The following is a 24,949-nucleotide window of genomic DNA, read 5'->3' on the forward strand; positions in this document are numbered from 1 at the left end:
ATCGTAAATATTTCTCTACCGGTCTGCAACAACAACAACAAAAATGTCAGCCTCCATGAAAGAAGCTTTTTGCACTGAAGAAAATCGTAAATATAAGAAGTTAAACTGTATATCAGGTGAAGTGACTTGACAATCTAAGCAGATATACTAATACTGTAAGTAAGTGAATAATTTCTGAGAGTTTACACGCGTTATCAGTAGAAATAAACAAGCTGGGAGCTGAAAAATGTACATGTACAAAAATACAGTTTTGGGTTTTCTTACACTCTCCCCAACTTCCAATAACAAAATTCTCCTGAATTTGAATCTGCCATAAAGTTATCAGTCTTATCTTGGTTCTTAATGACATATTTTGAAATTACTTAAAGAACAATTCAAGAACTGGATGCTCATGCATAAAATACCTTTAGGCACAAACTGTATCTCATCTGATATAGAAAGTGTAACAACATGGTAAATATAGTTAACTCATAGTAACTTTTTATGTATATACATAAAAGAACAGAACTTTTAGCACAGCCTGTATTTTAATCTAACAAATTATTTGTGGTAAGAAAAACTTACAGCACACCTGTATCTCCTAGTGACAAGCATCAATGTAAGTATAATTTACAGTACACTGTAATTCAAAGTGAAAAGTATATGAGTAAGAACAATTAACAGCACACACTGTACCTCCTATGTGAGTATAATTTACAGTACACCTGTATCTAAATACCAGTACCTTTGTATGGTTAAAACATCTGCTAGACAAAAATTATGGTATGTACAACTTACGACACAACCTGTATTTAATCTGTTAGAATTGATGGTAATAGAGTTAAACTGTCTATTGAATAAAACATGTATCAGTAATTGTTTAAAAATCAAAAACACTTTATTGAAATGGACCAATAGTATGACTTCAACTGAGTACCACAAAATAGGTAAAGTTTTCTTATGTAAGATACCTAGCACTTTAAAAAAGAACAAGACTAGTACATTTTTCTACCATCTAAATTCTTAATGGAATTTTGTCACACTGTCTTAAAAGTTTATCGTTGGTAGTGTCCCTGAGCATACTACTACACTCTAGCATTGCGAGCCATTTTTCGGACTTGACGTTTTTACTGTTGGCTATCATCCAAAGAGTTGCATAGGTATAATACCTTGAGTGTGCAGTCGGATCTTTCCCAGCATCAGGTAAACAGTATGCTTTCGTTCCAGGCAAGACGAGAAAATTAAACTGGTCAAGAATGTCAGAACGTTCTAAGTTACTGGTATTTACCCCACGTTCCTGTAATATTTTGAAAGTTAGTATTTCCAGCTGTAGCAGCCTCTGGTCAGGTGAGAGATTTTTCCAATTTTTTGGTGGCCATTTGCAGGTAAGGTTTCCTTCGGTTAATGTAATGGACTCATCCTCCACCCACTCCCTTCTGGCAGGGGGACACAGTGGCATTGCACCCATTCGGAGTAATTTTGTAGCCCGACAACCTTGGTGGTTAACTTTAGGTTGTTGTGGTGCCAGAAAATTTGAGTTCATGGTACTGATGACTGGTTCCTTGCGTTTTGGCACAATAACTGACCGGGTATGTTGGTTACTATTCAAAGAATTGCTAGCATTTGAAGTGTTCGAAATTTGAGCAGGCAGTGATGGACTTGAGGTAATTGTAGCTGTTTCTATAGGTAGTGCAGGTGAATCTGTGACATCTGAGGCTAATTTGATCTTCTTTGAGCCCATTTCAATTTTAATAATGTGTACCTCCTTAATTAAACTCCTGCGTATGCCTTATTTAAGCGCAATGCTTGATTTCAGTTCTGGACATGTTTCAGCAAGGCTAGTGTCAAAATGTTCATGTCCGGCAGCATCTTTTAGTACAGCCAGCCTGAGTACAATGACTCTCATGGCTAGTTTATCTTCAAATAGGTCATTGGTTAAAGCAACACGTAACTTCTTATATCCTTGATGTAAGTCAATATGAGGGTTACTAGTGTTCAAGGAAATTTGATTAATTACTAGGTCATCAGATGTGTTGGGTAACTGCGGATCAATCAGTTCAAGAGGCATTACATAGGAATCATCACCTACTTCCCATCCTTCCAGCAATTCTTCCCTAGTTTTGCTGCATCTACCCTCTAAACGTTTTGCCCACATAATCATCAATGTCCTAAACCGTATATCACTTGGGCTCAAGCGATCAGCTTTTTGAACTAACTTGGAGTATTCTTTTGGAAATACAGATAGGTAGAGTCCATTGCTTTCATTAAAGGCATCATCATCCAGTTCTTTGGATTCAGAAGGATGTGATTTCAAGAAACGAACTTTCAAATCTGAAACTCTTTTGAAGTGCACTTCCTTATGGCAGCACATTGGACAAACTACTGACAGTATGTTCCTTCCCAGCATGTTGCTTTAGTTGTTTCCTGGTTTGAAACACAGCTTTACAAATCCAACAGGATCCATTCTGAAAGAATATCATAAATGTCATAAGTGTCAGGCTGATAACTTTATGTCTCTTTCACATTCAATACTGTTTATTGATAAAATTAAATAGTTAATTGTTTCCAGCTTGCAAAATTACTGTCTGATGATAATCATAAATTATCGTGTTAATTATCATTTTCAAAATGATGCACTGTCCAATAATGTACTGATATTAATATTACAAAAGTACTTTTAAATAGATAACATGACTGGGCTGTGTCCACTTATATTTACACACATAATATTATGTATGTCACTGCTTCATTTTATAAAAATGTCTGATTATGTCACTATTCTTACACACGCGTTGTAATTCTACTGCAGGGCTGTATTTTATAGTCAATACTTATCAGTTCACGGTTAATCACAAATAAACACAGGTCAAAAACATATCCTTGATGCGCGTCATCATTGCCATCAACAAAGTACCCCCTATTTCATTCGTGAGTTGGTGCGTCCAGAGAACCGCCACCCTTTCAAGAAAATACTTCAGTCTCAGACCACAGTTTCCATTTTATGACTTCACTTAAACTGCATATTCTTGGTTATATTATACCCCTCACAGTTATTACCTAGGCGTTAACTTCAAATAATACAAGTTTAAACATACCAGTTATAATTTCAGTTCAAACATTTTCATTGATAACATTAAACTAATAACATAAGTAACTGTCTAACATTTCTGTTTTTCTTTAGTTTGTATTTATGCAGATGAACACCATTTAGGAGGATTTTTACCGCTGTATGGTAAAAGTCTGTCAACATGATAAACTTTTGGTTTCATTCGCGGGGAGCTTTTTACTAAATATGTTACGTCATCTAGCTGTCTAACAATAACATATGGACCCTTCTATTTTGATGTTAGTTTAGAACAAACGCCAATTCGTCTAGCAGGGTTATAGAGCCATACCAGTTGACCTTCACGGAAAGATCTTTTCTTTGCTTTAAGATCATAATGACGTTTTTGATAGTTTGCATTCACTTTAAGAGATTTTCTGGCATGTTCGTGAACATTACTGATATTTTGACGTAGGTTAGTAACATAAACTGAACCATCTACGGGAACTTTATCATTATGTTGTGGTATACCAATAACGGCTTCTAATGGCATAACAACGTTGCGTCCAAAAAACATTTCATTTGGAGTTAAACCCGTACTTGTATGTACTGATGCGCGATAAGCCATGAGTAATTGAGGAAGGTAAACATCCTAGTTACGCTGATCATCATGGCAGAACATCGTCAACATAGATTGTAGTGTTCTATTAAAGCGCTCTACGGTTCCATATGCTTGCTGGTCTGAACCTTATCGATATGTAAGAAGTCACATATCTCTTTAAAAAGACCGGGTGTAAAATTAGTACCCTGATCAGTCAAAATTTGAAGTGGAGTACCAAAGCGACAGATACATTCATTGACAATTACTTCTGCGATTGTTTTAGATTCCTGATTTGGTAAGGCATATGCTTCTGTCCATTTGGTGAAACAGTCTACAATGACCAATATATATTTATTACCATTGTTTGTTAAAGGAAGTGGGCCAAGAATGTCCATGGCTATTTTTTCCATAGGTTCACCTACTAAGTATTGCTGTAGTGGATCCTTTGATGCTGCTGTGGATTTACGAGCAACACACTGGTCACATGTATTGCAGTATTCAGTAATGTCATCTTTCATTCCGGGCCAGTAGAATGACTGTTTAACCCTGTGAAGCGTTTTCTCAATTCCTAAATGTCCGGCTGATGGAATGTCATGAAAATAATGCATAATGTCATGTCTTTTACTGTTTGGTACTACAAGCAGGTGCTTTTCACGGTTTAAGTCTGTATCTTCAAATTTACAATGAAGTAACCCATCAGTTAAAGTTAAGCAATCCCATTGCCGCCATAATGTTTTCAGTATTGAAGTATCTGATGACACGCGGTCCCAGTGTGGTCGTTCTGCATTATTCTCTTTTGCATTGATAAGAAGAGCAATGTCAGTGTCATTAAGTTGAGTTTCGCGTATTTCAGCCGGGCTCCAACCATCAAGATAAGATCTAGTGGTTGAAGTACACGGTGTCATTTTCATTACCGTTTCAGAAGAATCAAATGTTTCGTCCTGTTGGTCATTCTGTTGCAGAAAAAGTGACTCGGTATAAGAAACTTCACAGTCATCGTCATCGGCGTTATCGTTCAATTTTTCTTGTCGTTCACAGACACGACAAGGTCTGCGTGATAAAGCATCTGCATTTGAATGCTTAAGACCTGGGCGATGGACAATAGTCAAATCATAGGTTTCTAATTCTTGAACCAAACGCGCTATTTGACCTGAAGGCCTTTTCAACTGTTTTAACCAGCTAACTGCAGCATTATCTGTGCGTAGTAATGTAGGCTGTCCATAGAGATAAAAGTGAAAGGTTCTTAAAGCAACAACTACAGCGAGAAGTTCTTTTCTTGTCGTACAGTATGACACTTCATGTTTGTTAGGTGACTTGCTCATATAAGCAATAACCTTTTCATGACCGTCTTGCTTTTGCGAAAGTACTGCACCAACACATTTGTCGCTTCCATCAGTGTCAAGTATGAAAGGGGTGTCTTGAAGTGGGTTGCCAAAATTGGTGCACTTGTTAAAGCTTTCTTTAACTGTTCAAAAGCATTCTGAGCACTTTCTGTCCATTGGAATTTGACACCCTTTTCACATAATTTATGCAGTGGTCGGGCTATACTTGCAAATCCTTGGATAAATTTTCTGTAATACGAACATAGGCCTAAAAAGTTTCGGGTTTCCTTAGTTGTCCTTGGTTGAGGCCAGTATTTCACAGCTGTGATTTTGTCGGGATCAGTTGATACACCCTGTTCTGAGACAACATGCCCAAGAAATTTGGTCTGCTTCTGGAAGAAGGCACATTTGGAAGGTTTAAGTTTTAAATTGGCATCAAGAAGCCTATCAAAGATGTTTCGCAACCTCTGGAGTCTTTCTAAGACACTGTTGCTTGGAGAAATGATATCGTCCGTATAAAGAAGTAGTTCTATCCATTGCAGACCTCGTAAAACATGATGTTGATGGACTGTTGGCTAAACCAAAAGGCATAACTGTCCATTGAAATAAACCAAGATTAGTAGCAAACGCTGTTTTCTGACGATCTTCTGGAGCCATTCCGACTTGCCAAAATCCAGAGCATAAGTCCATTGAACTGTAAAATTTGGAGTTCGCAAGTGCATCCAAGCACTCATCAACACGGAGAAGTGGGTATGCATCTTTTGTCGTTAAAACATTGACGGCTCTATAGTCCACACAGAAACGAATACTGCCATCTTTCTTGGTAACAAGTACTACAGGTGAACTCCAAGGACTGTTCGATGGCTCAATTACACCTTTTTCAAGCATTTTGTAAATTTCTTCTCTTTCAGCTTGTCGTTTTCCCATTGGCTGACGTCTAGCTGGCTGTCGTACAGGTATAGCATTTCCTGTATGTATTCTGTGTTGTACGCGACCACATTTACCAAGATCGTTAGACGACTTCGCGAAGACACATTCATATTGTATTAGCATTTCTTTTAATTGCTTGCTTTCATCTTCTGATAAATGAATAGAACTTCTTTTGAATAGGTCATTTAAATGTTCAGGTAGTTCTTTTTCTTTATTTGTGTTTTCAGGTTTCAAGGTTCTAACTGTTTCCTGTTCAATCTTATTATCAAGGTATGGTTCACAAGACCCTACCGTTTGATTTTCATATTATGTCACGGTTTTGTTTGAGCAGTTTACAAAATTTATACAAATGTCTGATTTTGATGTTTCGATTACACCAGGGACCATACCAATGTCATCAGAAGATAATTTTACAGGTTCAGTTTAACCATACTCTGTTATCTTCTGTGATTCATTAATTTCAACTGGAAGCCTTATTGCTGAATTTGCAGGAATTACAGTTGTTCTTCGTACTAGAACTCTACACATGACTTTTCACTGCCGACACAACAATTTATTTGATTTTGTTTTGTTACAATTTTGCCACTTTTATAGTTTATGGTCTCTACATACTGCAAAAGAAAATCTTGACCAATGATACCATCTTGTCCAATATCACAAATGAGGACTGATTGTTCAAACAAATGACCATTTAATTCAATGTTAATAACAGTTTTACCTAGTGTTTTTATTGTACCACCACTAGCATCATGAACAGGAGTAGGGAATGGCTCAACAGTTGGCTGCTGCTCTTTATCAATCTTATTGAATTTGTCTAATGAAATGATTGTAACTGCGGAGCCATTATCTATTAGAAATTCTATTTGTTGGCCAGATATTATTCCATTTGTGTAAAACCCATTGTCCCATTTCTTGTCTAATATGTGGCCTGTTCTTACAGTGTCTGATTGAATAGTTACTTCATCAGGCCTTGTTGTTTCAGTTGTCGACTCACGGCCTACTGAGTCGACATGGTCGCGTTTCCCGACAAGTTTTCAGATGAGGTTTTAGCAGGTGTATTGTGATTTACAGTGTTTGAGTAGCTCTGGTGTCTGTGTCTAGATGGGCATTCCCTATATAAATGGTCAGTGGCATTGCATGTGTAACAGTGTCGCATAGGTTTTGACCTTGAGTCTTGTCTTTTTGTAGTGGTGTGCGGAACAGAAACATTTTCAAGTTGCTCAAGTCTAGAATCTAATTTCTGGAGAAGATTTGAAATGTTTGAGTCAATACCAGATGTGTCTATAGTACGCACATTACCCCTAGTGTTTCTGCTGTTTGATTCTCCAATAATAGCTTCATATCTGTCTATTACAGCAGCAGCATCTTGCAGTGTAGTACAGTTATTATCAATGCATCTGCATTTCATTTCGACTGGTATTAATTTGTACAGGTGATTGAGTGCAATTGCATCTTGAGCTCTGCTGTCCAGCTGGTAGTACGCTTTCTTAGTAATGGGCGAATGTCATCGCAAAGTGCAGTAATACTTTCCCCTTGTCTGCGCTGCCTTGTTTCCAGCATATTTAACCATTTGCCAGCATGGATACTGCTGCAAAATCTATGCTGCATTTGATATGCCGGGGCATTGTATTCTTGTCGCTGATGTGGATCCAGACTCATGTAGAAGGTGCTAGCCTGACCCCTAAGAGATGCCGCTAAGAACAGAACTTTATTTCTATCATCCCAGTTACCAAGCTCTGCACAGTTTTTAAAATGTGAACAGTATTCTTCCCAAGATTCTTGTCCAGAATAAGGCTCCGGTTTCAGACTAGGTACAGATGTATGATAATTTGGGTTGTGAGGTCGGGAATAGACTCGATGTGGTTGTCTGGGAGGTCTAACAATGGAATTATTGTCATAGTCATTGTCACTAAGGATCATATACCTATCCCTATTAATGTTACTGTGATTGACATTTCTCCTATGCTCATATCTTTCTCTTGATGCTTCAAGTCGATAACGTCTATCACCAGATCTATTTGAACTCCTGTGATGTTGCACTGCTCGCCTCTGGTAACAAGGCGAACGACTAGACTGGTAACGTCTACTAGTATGGGGTCTATGGAAATATGTGGGACTTTGACTCCTATCAGAGGAATCAGAATGATGTCTTTCGGTCCGTCTATGGTATCTAGACGACCTCCTAGATCTAGACTGGTGGCGTCTAGCTTGATTAGATATGTGATTGCATCCATTGGATATAACTGAATGGTCAGACCCAGGTGATCTGCTGGCCCTTCTATGGTTACCAGAGGACCTACTAGACTGGTGGCATCTAGTATTTGACTTGCTATTATGTACTACTGGTTGTCTACTATTGACTGGTGTGCCCAGGTTAGATGCTGGTTTTTGGCATATACCAGCCTCACTTTCATGCATAAGCTCATGTTCATTATGTCTTTCATTGTTTATACAACTGTTATTGTCTGTATAATCATTGTCACTATTGCTGTGTGAAACATCATCAGTATTTATTTATCCATTGTCATTTTGATTATTTACATTGAAGTAAACTTCAGAGTCTGAGTTATCTGCCATTATTTATTGAATTGTGTTTACAGCTAGTTAATAAGTTATATAGAGCATCTCCCTTTAATACAGCTATGTTTGTTGTAAGCACAATAAATTACAATTAATACATAACTGTCTGAGCACTGTACATAGTCTAGCTATTTAACTAAATGCTAGTGTCAGCAACAAAATTTAAGTTCTCACGCATGTACCTAACGTAATACACTATACCATATTTAGTGTATGTGCGCCGAGTTATTGTAAAATCATATACTACAGTTCATATTTAATTCTACTGTAGAATCTGTTCAGTAACGTTAATCTAGCCTTAATTTTTGCGCAGTTCGAGATGTATTCGGCAATAAAACATCTGCACTTCTGACACCAATTTGTAACGGCCGGCGGATGTCAGGGAAAACACACAGTTAACACACAGTTAATAACAAAGTTTAAAGTAAAGTTCCAAAATTTAATGAGGCACGAAATACGCGCTTAAGTTAACTGGACTCTATGTCTTTTCCTTTCAAGTAAGCACAATAAACAAATAAACAGTTCAATTTCACATTGAAATACTTAATTAATATAATGTGGACACAGCTCAGGATATACAGTATATCGGAAAGACGGACGGATGGTTTCAAAAGACTTACTGCCTAACTTGCAGTTTGAATTTGGCGCTCTTACGCAAGAACTACGTATACGAACAAAGTGCTGACGCCATTGTCCGCCAGCCAATATATAGCCTCCTGGGATGTGACCACGTGATGTAACTGACCAATGACTGAAGGCCCGGTGAAGGAGGTGTGTCCGGGTAATCCAATCAAATACAGACCGGGCACCGTTCCCCAATGAAATCACAGAACGGTGACCGGCCGGGATTCCAGGACACCAGTCTCTCTACGGAGCTTCAGCCAGGGTTTCTCGCAAATAATGTATTAAATAAACAAGGTCTTTAGTGAAAGTAAACCTCATACAATTCCTTGTTTCATAACAAGTATTTTGATATATAACACCCTAAGAAATATGAAGTAGTTTAATCACAATCATGGAAAAACACTTTGAAGCGGGACTGTTAGCAGACGCTCAGATAGACCGGTAAGAGATTTTACATTGGCACATCAGAAAATCATAAAATGCAACAAATATGGCCTAAATCTAATTAAATCTAAGTGTGGCTGGAATAATAGAATGTATACTGCGTTGCTGTTTACATAGGTACCTCACACCTTTACCAAGTAAATGTCACATAATCGTAAATATTTCTCTACCGGTCTGCAACAACAACAACAAAAATGGCAGCCTCCATGAAAGAAGCTTTTTGCACTGTAGAAAATCGTAAATTTATGAAGTTAAACTGTATATCAGGTAAAGTGACTTGACAATCTAAGCAGATATACTAATACTGTAAGTAAGTGAATAATTTCTGAGAGTTTACATGCGTTATCAGTAGAAATAAACAAGCTGGGAGCTGAAAAATGTACATGTACAAAAATACAGTTTTGGGTTTTCTTACAATATACAGATAGATGAAAGGAAACATGCGTCCTTTCAATCGCGTTCATACGAGCATGTTTAAATGTATGATTTCAGCCGAGCTCATACTATCGTGACCATCAGTTTTCAACAAAATTGCCTGAAAGAAAATCGAACAAAAATGTCCAAAATCAACATGGTTGACCTAGCTGGAAGGTATGCTAAAGAACATAGTTTAAACTGATAAAAGTTCTTTCAAGGTTATCAAAACAATTGCGTAACCATGACCTGCAGCAAAGTTAAAACATTCGTTTTCTTGTTAAAAATGTAGAAAGAAGTTACAATTTATCTCTAAAAAAACTTACAAATTTATTAATAATGAAGAATGAACCATACAAATATGGTCAAAAGAAATGAAAATTTGTGTTTGGTCTGTTTCAGTGAGCGAGCATCGCAAACTGGCGCAACAGGTGTACGTTTCGAAGAGAGTAAACATATCAACCAATCGCTGATGTCGTTAGGAGTTGTCATTAAAAGTAAGTCTGCTTTACCTAACCAAAAACAGTGAATAGATAGTTTTCATTTTAAAAGCTATATGAATATTTGAATTAGTATACATTGTTTTGTTGTAAAGAGCTGATATTGTACATTTATTTTCAGATTTGTGTGCGTTGGCAGCTGGGAGGTCTGACCAAGGACCTAGTGAGCTTTTATTTGTTTTTAATTATCCCGTGAATTTAGTGAAATAACGCATGACTACATCTTTGCATTTTTATAATATTTGACATACATTTTATACACTTCTAAATTGTAAAAATCGATCAAATCCTGTCTGGCATTTTGCAGTATAAAAGTTGTCAACATATTACTATAAACTCGTCATAAAATGTTCTTGCTATTTCATTGATCGCATCAAAATATTTAACATTACATGCAGAAATAAACTGTACCTTTCAGCTCCCTACAGAGACTCTAAACTAACTATGCTCTTGAAAGATGCTGTTGGCGGTAACTGCAAAACAGTTATGGTATGCGTTTAATTTAGCTGAAACAATATTTAGCAGTAGCAACAGGTCTTGGCGTTTGACAGTTCATTTTTTTCTTTTTCATTTCCATCCACGGATATTGTTTTTCATCAAACTTTATCACTTGTTTTCTATTTAATCTAATTTTTGTTGATACAGTCACTGAGAATAAGTTAGCTAGATTTCCAAGTTAAATAATATGGTATGTATTCATTTGGTCTTTCAAAACGTCATCGAAATCTTTTTTTTTATCACGAATGCGCGAAATTAATACAAGATGTATAATTAATTACAGATAGCTACAATTAGTCCGGCTGATCAAGACTACGAACAGACTTTATCTACCCTCCGATACGCAAACAGGGTGAAATCCATAAGAAATAAAGTTATGGCCAATGTCACAAAAACAGACGAGTTTATTAAAGAGCTGCTGGAAGAGAAAGAAGCCTTGCTAGCTAAGCTAAATGACAGGAGAAAATCAAGCATTGGATATTCAGAGGAAGGCTAGTATATAGCGGCTAATAGGCATCATATAAAATGCTATCAAGCATATTGAATGTTTGAGAGATAATAGCGACATTAAGCAAAATATTATTCCCCAGTCTAAAACGAGAACAAATTACGACGCCTTCAGCGACTGCTTTACACAATATCTGGTGAATAGTGACTCTTGTTTAGTGATAACTGTTCATTGAACTGAGTTCTTTCGCTTTTTATGGTAGTTTATTGTATTACACTCTAGCATACAATGGAATACACTTACACCTATGAGCTAATCAGGAATATCACAAAACTTTAGATTTTATCATTACATTTCACATTTACACTGAGCTTAAACTGAAACCGTACCGATGCCGTTTTCTTCGTCTCGGCTCACATATACGTCAAACCGTAACCGAAACGTGACCGATGCCGTTTTCTTCCTTTCAAAATCGACCAGGGCTTTCACATATATGCCGAGTTTTTATCCGAATCTCTAGGTTATGATGTATAGAAGCATTGCATAATACTAAATGACCTTAATGGGGGTGATATTGATATCTTACTGTTTGGATATCAATAATACAAAGGCGATATTTAAGAGACGATGGGGGAGAATGAAATGGGTGCATATGAACCAAAAACAGAGACAAATTGTGACAGTACCACAGGCTTGTTCAGGAATTGCATGAAGATCTTCGACATTCTTTACCAGTATAATATTCTATCGCATCAGCAAAGAAAAGCATGACATTTTGTTACCCTTTCGGATCAAAGTCGGTAACCAACCTAGGTTTTCAATTTAGGCATGTTTTCATTTCGGTTTTGTTTTACTTTACGGTTTGGTTCCGGCTTATATATGACATAAACATTGATCATAATACGTTCTAATTTTTGTCGTTTCGGTTTCAGTTCCGGTTTGGTGTATATGTGAAATGATTTTTACATAGTTATTTAATAATGACATTATAACAAGTATTTTTCATTGATGAAATTTCTAAAAGCTTAATGTTAAATCGAATGTCTTACTTATATACATGATGTTTGGTATACTTTAACGTCAGGTCTATTTACTGATATAAGGTTCATCCTATTTTTTTTTTCAGAAATCGCGCTGCTGAAACAGAAACAACTTTCGGAGGTAAAAAGGACTAAAAGTGTTCAAAAAATCTTACCATAGTACCAGATTTCTGTCTTTTAGATTAAGTAAATACTGATGATACTTTCTGTCTTAAAGATTTAGCAGCTACTTTCTATCTTTCAGTTTAAGCAGCTGCTTTCTGCCTTTCAGATTAAGCAGCTGCTTTCTGTCTTGCAGATTAAGCAGCTACTTTCTTTCTTTCAGATGAAGCAGCTACTTTCTGCCTTTCAGCTTAAGCAGCTACTTTCTGCCTTTCAGATTAAGCAGCTGCTTTCTGTCTTGCAGACTAAGCAGCTACTTTCTATCTTTCAGATGAAGCAGCTACTTTCTGCCTTTCAGCTTAAGCAGCTGCTTTCTGCCTGGCTTTCAGATGAAGCAGCTGCTTTCTGCCTTTCAAAAGAAGCAGCTGCTTTCTATCTTTCAGATGAAGCAGCTACTTTCTGCCTTTCAGATTAAGCAGCTGCTTTCTACCTTTCAGATTAAGCAGCTGCTTTCTGCATTTCAGATTAGGCAGCTGCTTTCTGCCTTTCAGATTAAGCTGCTACTTTCTATTTCAGGTTCAGAAAATACTTTCTATTTTTCAGATTTAGCAAATACATTTTATCTTTCAGATAATGAAAATCCATTCTGTCTTTCAGATACAGCAAATAAAGAATGAAATGTTAAATGTGGAGAAAGCCTGGGAGTCAAAATTGAAAGAGACAAAAAGAACGATGGAGGTATAATTACCATATTATATATTTAAATACCTTCTTGAAAATAAAGTGTATATATCTAGTGTAAACATGAGTATACACGTACACAGAGATATATACAGATAGATATCAAAGGTATAATTACCATATCATATATTTAAATACCTTCTTGAAAATAAAGTGTATATATCTAGTGTAAACATGAGTATACACGTACACAGAGATATATACAGATAGATATCTAGAGGTATAATTTCCATATTATATATTTAAATACCTTCTTGAAAAAAAGTGTATATATCTAGTGTAAACATGAGTATACACGTACACAGAGATATATACAGATAGATATCTAGAGGTATAATTACCATATTATATATTTAGATACCTTCTTGAAAATAAGGTGTATATATTGTACAAATTGTTTTAGTGAAGAATTTTTTACAATTATACTGCACGTAAATACTTCTGTCTAAAGGCAGAGCCAAATAAATAGGGCACTGGAACCAACAGGTACGGGTCAGAACAATAACTGCAAGGCATGTTCACAAACGTCTTAATCTCAATTCATGTCGCGTGTCTGGAGTGATGTTTCAGTAATATAACAAGTGGTTTTAAGTGTACTATATTTGATATAAGGACAATTGTTTTAAAATATGTTTTCTTTTCAAGACTTTATAACTTGTTTGTACAGAAACAGACTCTTGAGGTAAAAATAGCTATTAAAAGCATTTTAAGAAATCTGTATATAGGTCCACACTGTTCTGCCAAATTTTGTTTCTTTACTGCTTTTAAAATGAGAATAGTATAAACTAAATATTTAATGAATGGTACATTCTATGAAAATGACTATTGAACATGATTACATTTACATTTTCAGTTGTGCAGATAAGGTTTAAGGTATCCGATCCACAAATAGGTAACATTCCGATGCCTGGTGACCCCATGTTTTTTGGTATCATTTGAAAGAGTTGTGTCTGCTGAACAAGAATTAGTAAATAAGATGACCATAAATAATATGCAAGAATTATTAAAATCATGTTTGTTTTTTACTGCGAAATGAAAATTCATACACTGTAATAATTGGATTTCTGTTGAAGTTTCATAATCATTGAAGACTTTTAAGTAAAAAAAAAAAAAATTCTATAACATATTTTGTCATGTAATTTATATTTTCCTTTTCAGTAGACAATACACTTTCAAATGATACCAAAATCATATGAGCTTACCTGACATCAAAACTTAACTACTATTTTTTCTATTCGTTAATAAACATGTATATTTTGCTTACACTTAACAGGAGCAGATAGCTAAAGAGAGAAAGTTGGCGAAAGAGAGAGAAGAGATCCCACACCTCTGGAATCTGAATATAGACCCTGCTCTTACAGGAAAAATTGTTTATTATATAAAACCAGGTCAAACTCTGATTTATTGACATATCACCCACTCAATACAAAACTATTATGCTTCTTTATTATATCCAAACCCGCCCACTTAGCTTAATAGGGAGAGCGCAGATCTACGGATCGCGGGGTCGTGAGTTCGATCCCCGGGCGAGGTGTATGTTCTCCGTGACGATTTAACAGAAGAAATTGTGTCTGAAGTCATTCGTCCTCCACCTCTTATCCATGTGCAGAGAACAGGTTTGTACTGGTGCAGAATCCAGGGCCACTGGTTAGGTTAACAGCGCACCGTTATATACTAATAACTGAAATACTGTTGAAAGGATGGCGTTAAATTCAAAACAGACAAACAAACAATTATTTATATCCAGTAACAGGTGCCTTCATGCGTATGGCTTGTATGGCACTCTATCAAATTTAACTGTGACTTTGCATGTAGTTTTATTGTATGTTATAGTGATAAGAAACAAAGTAATTTTTAAGCGCACGGTACATTTTTCACACTTGAGATCGAATATACCATAATTGATGCGGGTAAAATAAGTGGATGGCTTCAGTTCGCTTGTGCGTGAGAATGCTCATATTTTCAAGATCATTTGTCATAATAACCTTGAAAAAAATAAACTGAAAACCTTTTCAGGATGCTTCACCTCAGTAGGTAACAAAAGAGCAGTGAATCCATCAACAATTGAACTGCATGGACCGAGGTGATTTATTCAATTATTCTGATTTCATATACGATTGATACTGACTTCTATGTTCATCACATATACTATTTCTCTCTCCTTTTTCAATAGGTTCCTATTAATATCACCAAACTCTTCCATCGATGTTGAAATAGAGTCTGGGTATACGCTTATTTACGCAGTGAAGTTTCCGTTCTGTTTGATATACTTAACAAACAAGGATAGATATTCAATATTTCAACAGGAGACCTTACTTTCCAAAAAAAAAGCAGCCCCCTCAAACAATATTTCCTTTCATCATCTTTACTTTGTTTTTATTTGCTTTCTGTCCTACTATTGAAATATGGTTTAAATGTATCCGAGCTACTGACAAATGTAGTTATTCAAAGCTTCCCTTTTTTCAGCATTGCACAGGAACATTGTATGATACAGAACAAGAATACCAAGATAACTATAATGCCGTTGAATGGCCAGATAAGGGTTAACGGCATGATTATCACGGGACAAACAACGCTGAAACATCAGGACAGGCAAGTCTGTAAAGCTTTATTGAGCTTATCTTAGACTAAAAAAAGACGAGGAAAAACGTCCAACCAGAAAATCCACATTCAAAAGATGCAGTCGCTCATAGAGCATTCCATATGGAAATATGGTTGTGTACGTGTAAACATAAGTATACAGGTACACAGAGACTGAACAAATGTGCACATTCACAAATATGACTGTATACAATGATAAAGACCTAGAAGTAACTTACAAACATACGTGACGAAGGAAAACAGCAGGGCACCGCTTTGGAACGGCCAGAAGCAGAAACACCACCGGGAAGTTTAAACTGAGTTTCTGGTATCATTCCCTTTTTAAAATTATCATGTTCATATATTACAAGACAATGTGAATAAGATTACTCCTAAAATAATTCCCATAAATACATTCTGTAATTTTCACCATCATGAAAGGTTGTTCTGAAAACCAGATGCAACACAAAATACATATTTTGATATAGACAACGAAAATTGGAAACATTTCGAACTGTCATAAAAACTATACTGTACTATCTTTTGTGTTTCAAAATTTGATTGGATGTCAAGAGAGTTCTTATTACAGTAGTGGTACAATAAGTGGTAACAAGAATTTATATCGAACCAGTTATGTTTGTACCATTTCAGGATTTTCTTCAGTGCGAACAATGTGTTTGTTTTTCATAATCCATCGGTGGAGAGACTGTTAAAACAATCTGGTAAAGTGATAAAACCGGTCACATTTGAGATGGCACAAAATGAAATTGGAGAACACAGTAATGTTCAGTCAAAAGGTTTGTTGTTTTTGGAGCATACATAAACTATTCTAAAAACAGAAACTAACCACGCAAATTTTGGCTATACATAGAACATCTTATTTTGAGTAAGTAAGAACTTGTTATAGATACTGCCGCTATATGATATATTGGAAGGTAAAATATTAGTATTAGAGTTATGCCATGATTTATTAGTTCTAGACGAATCTAATAACCTGAAAGAATATGTGCTTCCTCTAAGTAAATGCATATTTATATGCTTTGCAAAAGGATTTGGCTGGCTGAGAGACGAAATCGCAGAGACGCTGATCCTAACTCACGAAGCAAATGCCATAGCGTTAGAACTGAATCGAGGAATAAGATTCGAACCCGTTATAATCCCAGCAATGGTTCTTGGAGATAAGACTAAACGCTCGAAGGCGAGTATTTAGATATGCATTTCTTTTTTAAAACAAAAATGAATGTAAAGTTAATCAAACAATATTTTCACTGCAGATCTGACTAATAGTGTTATGTTTGATAAATGTATGTCATAAGAACAGACCCTTTGATGTTTTGCACACAAGTGAACTCGTTTTAAGTACAACATTTAAATGTTACCCAAAATATCTATACACCAAGCTGATAACTTTAATATTGCCCCACAACAATGAGTGCATTTACCGACTCTACACTTGTGCGACTTGGTTTTGAATTGCAGGTATTCATACGCGTTGATACAACTGAAGGTGGTCAGTTTCTGTGGGGAAAGAACCATTTTCAGGACAGATTTGATCTTATGATGGAAGTCTTTAGGAACTTCGAACGTGGATTAGAAGACTGGGAACCTAAAACAAAGGTGTTTTATTTTTTTTTTCTAAGAGAAAACAATGAACGTTTTCTTACATTTATCATTTTGCAGTGTTTCTATTTAATATTTTATTTTCATTAAATACATACTCGTATGTTAATCAATGCTCAACATGTCTTTTACAGATTAGTATGTATTGACCAAAATCATTATTATTACATTAATGCATTGGTGTTCATTTGTTACATCATCGGTAAACATTTCAAAGAGTGATATATGTACTAGCCAGACAAGAATCGAGCACAAATAATTTTATCAAGAGACACACAATTAACCGTTGCCTGAAAGGTATGTATATATACATCTACAAAACTTATTTTCGTTTTTTATTTTTAAGACTCAAGACCCATTTTGGGAACCCTTAGAAACACCTACACTCGTAGGTGTAGCCATTGTGCCTCTTGAATCACTGGCTTACATGTTGGACATAGAAGAGCAAATGATTGGTATCTATGACTACCAAGCCCGTCTCGTGGGTCATCTCGGCGTTTGTCTCGTACCCTGCACTGAAGATGGAGAGGAAATGTCGGATGAATTATCTGTGGAGGAACCACTGGATTTGGTAAATATTTTCAGATATCTTGTGACGTGGCCGTAAAATGACTTCACGTACTTCGACCGAGTGCTATCCTTTTAGATCATAAGTGTCCTTTCAGTGTACCTTACCTGTAGAATTTAATTTAGCTTAAGCCGGAGCTAGGGGGCGTGAGGTATGTTGCACTTTATCAATTCTCACGAACAAACTCAGTCAAAACAAATCGGCTTTTATATTTCTTGGTTGTGTTCTATCCTACAAAAGAATCTTAGAGACTTTATTTATTACATGCTAAAAGTGAATATGCACATCAGAATACCCTGCTAAGCAATTCGTATACTAATTATATATATATGTTTATTGACTGTATATAACCTCAGACAAAACAAAATCTTTTCAAACATCTTAATCTTCTGTTAAAGAGACTCGTTCACACTTTTTGAGATTTGCTAGTGGTGAACACCTACTGACATATGAATTCTACAAGATATACTTACAAATCACCAAAGCTATTGTGCAGAAAGGAGTAAACTGTTGTAACGCTTTTGAAATAATGGAGAAAATCAACATTCTTCTTGCTTTTTACCAATATTTAATATTTATTTTCCCCCACTTTATCATTTTTCAGTGTCGTATTCACATTCTATGCAAAACTTGGTGGATATGAACAAGTTAAAAAGTTCACCTGAGCTTTGGGCGTGTAGCTTTAAATATTTTATTCATTGTATAGTTGCCCTGTCTCGAAAAAACCAATACACCAGGCACATGTATCATTTAACGTATGTAGTTTCTTTCTAACAGCTTCATAAAGACATTTCTTTTAAAGTGAAGATCAAGGGGTCCATTGGAATTCCAAAACGATTTAAATCGGTACGTCTTTGTGGTTTCTTTGACTTTGTTTTTTGTTCAGTAATGCGTATAACATAAGTTACAAGCGATCTTCATGACAGAATAAAATAGTTAAATATCGAAATAAATTAATCTTTATCTAATATTCATGTATTGTGCTTGATATTGGAACATATAGCAGTATTTTTGTTGGTTGTGTTTTATGCTTCCATTTGGTCATCTTACAGTAACTGTTTTAATTTGCATCGAGTTTAGATCAGTCACCACTAGTAGCTGAAATAAAGTCCCGGGACTGCTTAACAATATTAAAATGTAGATTTACAACGTAATGACAGCTAGTGAACAAAACAGCTAAGTTTATCTACTTAGCGACTATCAAACGTGAATCATTAATTAATTAGTATAGATACTATTTATAAAATGTTGTAAATAACGTTGTAAATGATTACAGTAGGCAGTATACTAGTGTGTTTGTTTGTCTGTTAAAATATGTGTTTCTTAGTCTCAGTGTGAATGGAATTAACTATTACTATATGTCAATTTTATATATGTCTCTCACACATTTGTACTAACATACTTTTCTCATATTTTGTATATATAACCGCCATCGATTGTAGTATGGCGATAGACATTGTAAAATGTTTGAGCCAATAAAAATCTTGAATCTTGAATCTTGAACTTAAACTTGACTAAGATTTCAGTTTGAGCTTTGTTGAAAGATGCATTGGATCTTTATTTTATTGGCAACAGGAAATGCCAAAAAATCATGACTAAACATATCACAGTCAAATTTATATTTAACAGGTTTTAAATGATAAGCTACTATTATTTTTTTGTTAATTTACTGACCCGTTGAAATAAAAAAATCTTATTTCTTTATGAACTTTTTTTGTTTATTCAATTCTTGTAAGTTTTGTTTTTATGTCTGCTATACAGCTCTATACAAAAATAAAAGTTTTTAATTTTATATGTTTGCACAATGTGAAGATATGGCAGCCAGCTTTTCTGTTTGCAGACATAACCATCTGAACATTGATCTAGAATATTTTCTAAGTGATGTATTGAGATTTAGATGTGTTAAGTTACAACTGCGTTTTCTCTAAAATGGATCAAAGTTCATTTTAACAGTCAGTTCTAAGTGTTACCTTGACTTAGAATTAAGTAGTAGTTTGACTTAATTATTGGAACAAGGTATGGTATCGGGCTTCAACTTCTTTACTTTGACCAAGAATTGAGAACAAGTTACACATGCACATGAAAATCAGTTCTGAATTATAAGCTTGAGACTGTATCATTTTGAGTAATACCTATTTACCTTCTAGTCTTGGTGCCACTACATTTTCCAAACTGAGCAAGACCGGATTTATACAGACGAAGTGCATGGCGTTGTTCCTAAATACAATTTTGAACATCTGCATCAGTTGAAAAAGATGTCACATGCGGTGTGTATTTAGTGTAGTTTAAAACTTTTTATCATATCGTCCCAGGATTTTTCATTTCTCATACTCCTTTATGATTGAAATTCTTAGGGAACGTGATCATGGAATGTAATTTCATTGTGTGCCCCTAACTTCGTCTTTCAGTCTTTAATATTTCTAGTATCTAATACAATTTCAAAGTGAAAACAAACTTCACCATAAATAATAATAATAATTTTTCTTATGTACAGACAATCGAATACCTGGAGGAATGTTCACTAATGATAGAACTGTACGGGCGGCAGAAGCGAACAGAGAACCCGCGAAGAGGCAGTACTCTTGATGCATTTACGCTCTCGGATAAGCGCCGTTTGAGCAGTTCCACAAGTTTAACCAATAGCAATAGTTTATACTCTCCCATCAGCTCGGCTTGTGGTAGCTATGTCCATCAATCAATGAGTGGAATACTTCTCGAAGAGGATAGTGAGAATGAAGATGAACAGAACAAGGCTGACAGAGAAATAAATTGTAATCTATAGATTTGTATATTTGGTAAAGTTAGCTAACGCTGTTTTAGAAATTTTATTCTATATAGAGTGTAATGAAAGAAATGAAAGTTCACAACTAATGTTAACTACATTTGTTACTTGCCGGTGAAGTTTGGAAGTGATTTTAAAGGGCCCGTTTGTCAAACTTTACGCATTATTGGGAAGCAAATCAGCTCACGATTAATGTATTCTGTGAAATAATTTAATTTAGTGTGCATGAAATTTCTTGGTTTTGTCCGTAACTGGTACAGCTTTGCGCTTTTCCATGAGGAAGTAAGTTCATGGGTTGCATGTTCTAAAGATCAAGTACATGAGACTTAAATCTGTTTCTTGGGATGGAATTGTGTAGATTGTTGCAAACATGAAATACACGAAAGTCTACCCCACGAATATCAAATGATATCACAGTAATAAAATATTGTATTTCATCTTCGGCAATTTCGGTAGAAATTTACTTTATATTTCGTTTCATTTAGACATTACATATATCTGCTAGTGTTTTATTTGACCTATCAGTATCTTACGATTCTGATTTTTAAAATGTTAGATGGACGTCGTGAGAGACTCATGAAGTCCAGTTATAATATTTCACAAAGTTTTGGATATATTTACAGCCAGAAGAGACACACATTTTTCTGAGACGGCGGGGTCATCTCGTAGGACGTCTGTCGAATATGACGGAAACAGTCTAGGCACAACCCAACAACAAATCCCTGACATTCTTTTAAATAGCTCTAAAAAGAGTTTAGACAATTTATCGTCGTCTATGATAGAAATAAGGACAGGAATCGCTTCTATTATGGAAGAAGTTATCAAAAGAGATGGTTTGCCTGCAGATCTTGAATGAAAAAATACTATCGCCTCAGTTTCAGATGACTTTTTATATATACAGATAAAAATAAAATCAGGGATTCTTGCGATTTTTAATTAGTTTTTCATCAGTTTTGTTTATTTGTTTGTTTGTGAGTTTCTCTCCTTGTTTGTTCTTCTCTCATGCTGAACACAAATGTCTACTGAAACATCAAGACGTCATGGAAAAATATGTCTATAAAACAACTTTTACAAAAAAAAAAAAAAACTCGTTTAATATCACCGAGAAGAAATTACAAAGTATATAATTTATTTGTGATTTTCGCAAATTATAATGAAATTTATATATCATAGTCTTACTCTTTTTACATGTTGAGTTTTGCAAGTATTGCAAAATAGAAATGCAACGTGTTAGGCAACCACAGCAAAAGTTCATATTGATATTAGTGAAAACAGCTGTGTTGGTGATAAACAAACCACTCTTTAGAATAATATAAATTCCTCGTATTCAAACAGCACCATCTGATTATGTTATTACGCAAAATAAAACGTACTAACGACAGAAATTGTCTATTTTGAATTGATTTTCAAAAAAGATAACCAAGTCCTCTACTCGGTTTCTGTATATAAATTTTAAAATCATTTTTCATAATTGATTTCTTTGTTCGTTATCAAAGTCGTCCCTGGCTGGATCAATGGTAAGTCTGAACACAAGTTCGGTATATTTCAACTTCATGGTAATTTTCCAGCGCAGATAAATGTATAGATACAAATGTTACTGCTATAGAAGCATTATTTTGCCTGTAATAAATTTTGTCTTTTTCACTCAATTTTGTCAAGCATGTTTATTTGATATCAATGCAAAATTGCGTAAAATTATAAAAATAGAACATTTTTGTTTGTATACATACACACATTCATCCATTCATACATAAATATACATGTTGTATAGCTGAATATTTAAAATGAAAATCTTCCACTGGTTGTAGGTACAGATGAAATCTTGCTTATCATATTCATCAAATAGTTATGAAAGTAAAATAAATATGATTTTCTTTATAGCACTACTTTCGTATTTATAGAAATTAATGATACCTAATGATTTTTTCAAAGGAGCACAGCAACGTACAGTTACGATTAAGTTTCATCATCTAACGTTAGCATTTTTCGAAAAATAAACAATAACGAATAAAGAGGAAAGGAACTAAAAATGAATTTAGAATTTTAGTCCTGTTTTACGTAAAATAATAATGCAACAGTCTGTTACACAAATGCTGTTCGTTCAACGTCATTTACAGCACGAGAATAGCTTTTGTCGATAACAGAAAGCAGCGCAAATTCCAGATTCTCACGCAAAAATCGATCTCTGTTAGTTCGTCATCAAGTCTTGTTCAAGTTTTCATAATCTTAGTTTTACCAGCAACAACTCATCCTCTGCCATAACCTTACAGATCTTTTCCAAACACTCTTGCATTGTACGAGGGGACTTTTGTGCAGAGTAAAGCATATCAAGGCCCGGAAACGTATATTTCGAATATTTTTTCATTTCCTCCGTCTCTGAATACAACTGTTTTGCATCACTGATTTCTTTACTACACGACCTCAGCTGACTTTCAATATCTTTCTCAGACATATCAACTTCTTCTGCAAACTGTTTTAGCGAGGCTTTGTCGATACAATATCTCTCTCGACAAGTTTCAAATATTTTAGTCACATGGTACGTGCCAAGCGTTGACTCGAGTTTTGGGATTGGTAAAACTCCAGTCACTACAGACGCGATCTTTCTACCGATGAATTCTTTCTCAAGCATTTTTGTTTTCGATTCGATTCTTTTTTCCATGTGCTCATACAAAAGGTAGCAGATAGCCTTCACTTTCATGCTTAATAGACCTTTAAGGTTTTCCACCAATGAAACTAAAGAAACAAAGTCGTATTTTGTTTTGTCTCGTGAATTTACTAGGTAAATAACATCACGATAATTTTGCAGATCTCACTTACCCTGGTCTATATTTCTCTCTATACCAGTTCTGATCATTTTCATGCATGTATACTCACTGAAATTATCTGGATCGGGGTCGTCTTCTCTGGAATTACGTAGATCAAAATCAATTTTTGTCCGGACGAAAAGAACATTTCGTCGGACTTCTATAGCTTTGTTTGCTATCCACAAATCATTTTCGGTAAAGCGCCCACTGGACACAATAACAATGACGCTGAAATCGAGCAGTTTGGTTTTCTCCATGTAGTCATCCTTTGAAAAGCCTTGTGTTCCAATTCCAGGATAGTCTTCCAGTACAACATGATCATTTCCTGGATATTTCCGAGACTCCCACTGGAGCCGCGCCTTTGTCTCTGGGTTTCAGTCCTCGTAGAGCATTTATAAGACTTGATTTTTCAGCACCAGTATTACCTGTTACACCGACAATTAGTTTCTTGTCTTTCCAAGACTCAAATTTCTTGGTGATGTAATTGTTGAATCCATGTAGAGTAGCAGTTCCCATTTCTGAATTCAGCTCTTATTCATTTATGAACGATCGGAAATTCTACAATATATTTGCAAGAGAGTTTTTGTTGTAAAAATGACAATACGTATTTTAACAGTAGGCAAATCAGTGGAATTTCTGATTAAAATTAAAGCTTGTTACTCTCTTTTAAGCAACTTTTTAACGATGAAATAGACATTATACATCAAATGCTCGGTAGCGTATTAGGATCGGCATTTTTAAAAACTATATCTGATTCATTTTTTTTTATTTTTTCCAAACTCTTCTGCCCGTTAAACCTTAAAATGCTTAAGACTGTCTTCATAGACCTTCCAAACTGTTGCAACTAATCTCATAAGTTTGACCTGCATCAAAGTCTGTGCAAGAAACATGGGACATATCACTGATCGTATGGCCGTTTTAAATTTATTGAGAATACATGTACTTATAGACTACTTGGGATAACTGGTGGACTTCTTAGAGAGATGTTTGTTAAACGTGTATGCCCCCATGATGGGTTGTCCCATTATCAGTCATGTGATCACTATGACATTGACCTTTGACCTACTGACATCAATAACAATAGGGGTCATCAACTTTAAAAGTCCAATCATGCTATCAAGTTTGAAAATACTGGGTCAAGCGGTTTTCAAATTATTTAGCGGTCAAGTGGTTTTCAAGTTTATTTAACGATTTTCAAGGTTCATGTCTGTTAGACATTGACTTTGACCTAATGATCCCACATTAGGGGTCATTTATTTTATAAGCCCAATCATGCTATAAAGTGTGAAGATTCTGGCTCGAATGTTTCTCAACTTATTTAGCGGAAAC

General features: G+C 35.2%; 3 protein-coding genes across 3 annotated transcripts; all 3 read left to right on the forward strand.

Annotated features, from left to right (window-relative positions):
- The first annotated feature begins 10,014 nt into the window (after positions 1-10,014).
- Positions 10,015-11,431, forward strand: LOC128547749 (osmotic avoidance abnormal protein 3-like). The gene is made up of 5 exons (XM_053520886.1): positions 10,015-10,114; positions 10,340-10,434; positions 10,559-10,600; positions 10,856-10,926; positions 11,219-11,431. Exons 1-5 carry the CDS (start codon positions 10,080-10,082, stop codon positions 11,429-11,431), a joined length of 456 nt encoding a protein of 151 aa, XP_053376861.1. The 5' UTR covers positions 10,015-10,079.
- A 1,030-nt stretch (positions 11,432-12,461) lies between these two features.
- LOC128547923 (kinesin-like protein unc-104) lies at positions 12,462-16,168 on the forward strand. Its single transcript, XM_053521814.1, has 5 exons — positions 12,462-12,544; positions 13,183-13,263; positions 14,540-14,654; positions 15,283-15,349; positions 15,733-16,168. The coding sequence occupies exons 2-5, from the start codon at positions 13,204-13,206 to the stop codon at positions 15,890-15,892; spliced, it is 402 nt and encodes a 133-aa protein (XP_053377789.1). The 5' UTR covers positions 12,462-12,544; positions 13,183-13,203; the 3' UTR covers positions 15,893-16,168.
- Positions 16,169-17,274: 1,106 nt separating this feature from the next.
- LOC128547750 (kinesin-like protein KIF28P) lies at positions 17,275-21,966 on the forward strand. Its single transcript, XM_053520887.1, has 6 exons — positions 17,275-17,463; positions 17,813-18,037; positions 18,812-18,880; positions 20,182-20,301; positions 20,529-20,805; positions 21,440-21,966. Exons 1-6 carry the CDS (start codon positions 17,275-17,277, stop codon positions 21,670-21,672), a joined length of 1,113 nt encoding a protein of 370 aa, XP_053376862.1. The 3' UTR covers positions 21,673-21,966.
- The last annotated feature ends 2,983 nt before the right edge of the window (positions 21,967-24,949 follow it).

Source organism: Mercenaria mercenaria, chromosome 13, assembly GCF_021730395.1.
Source record: "Mercenaria mercenaria strain notata chromosome 13, MADL_Memer_1, whole genome shotgun sequence".
Taxonomy (NCBI): Eukaryota; Metazoa; Mollusca; class Bivalvia; order Venerida; family Veneridae; genus Mercenaria; species Mercenaria mercenaria.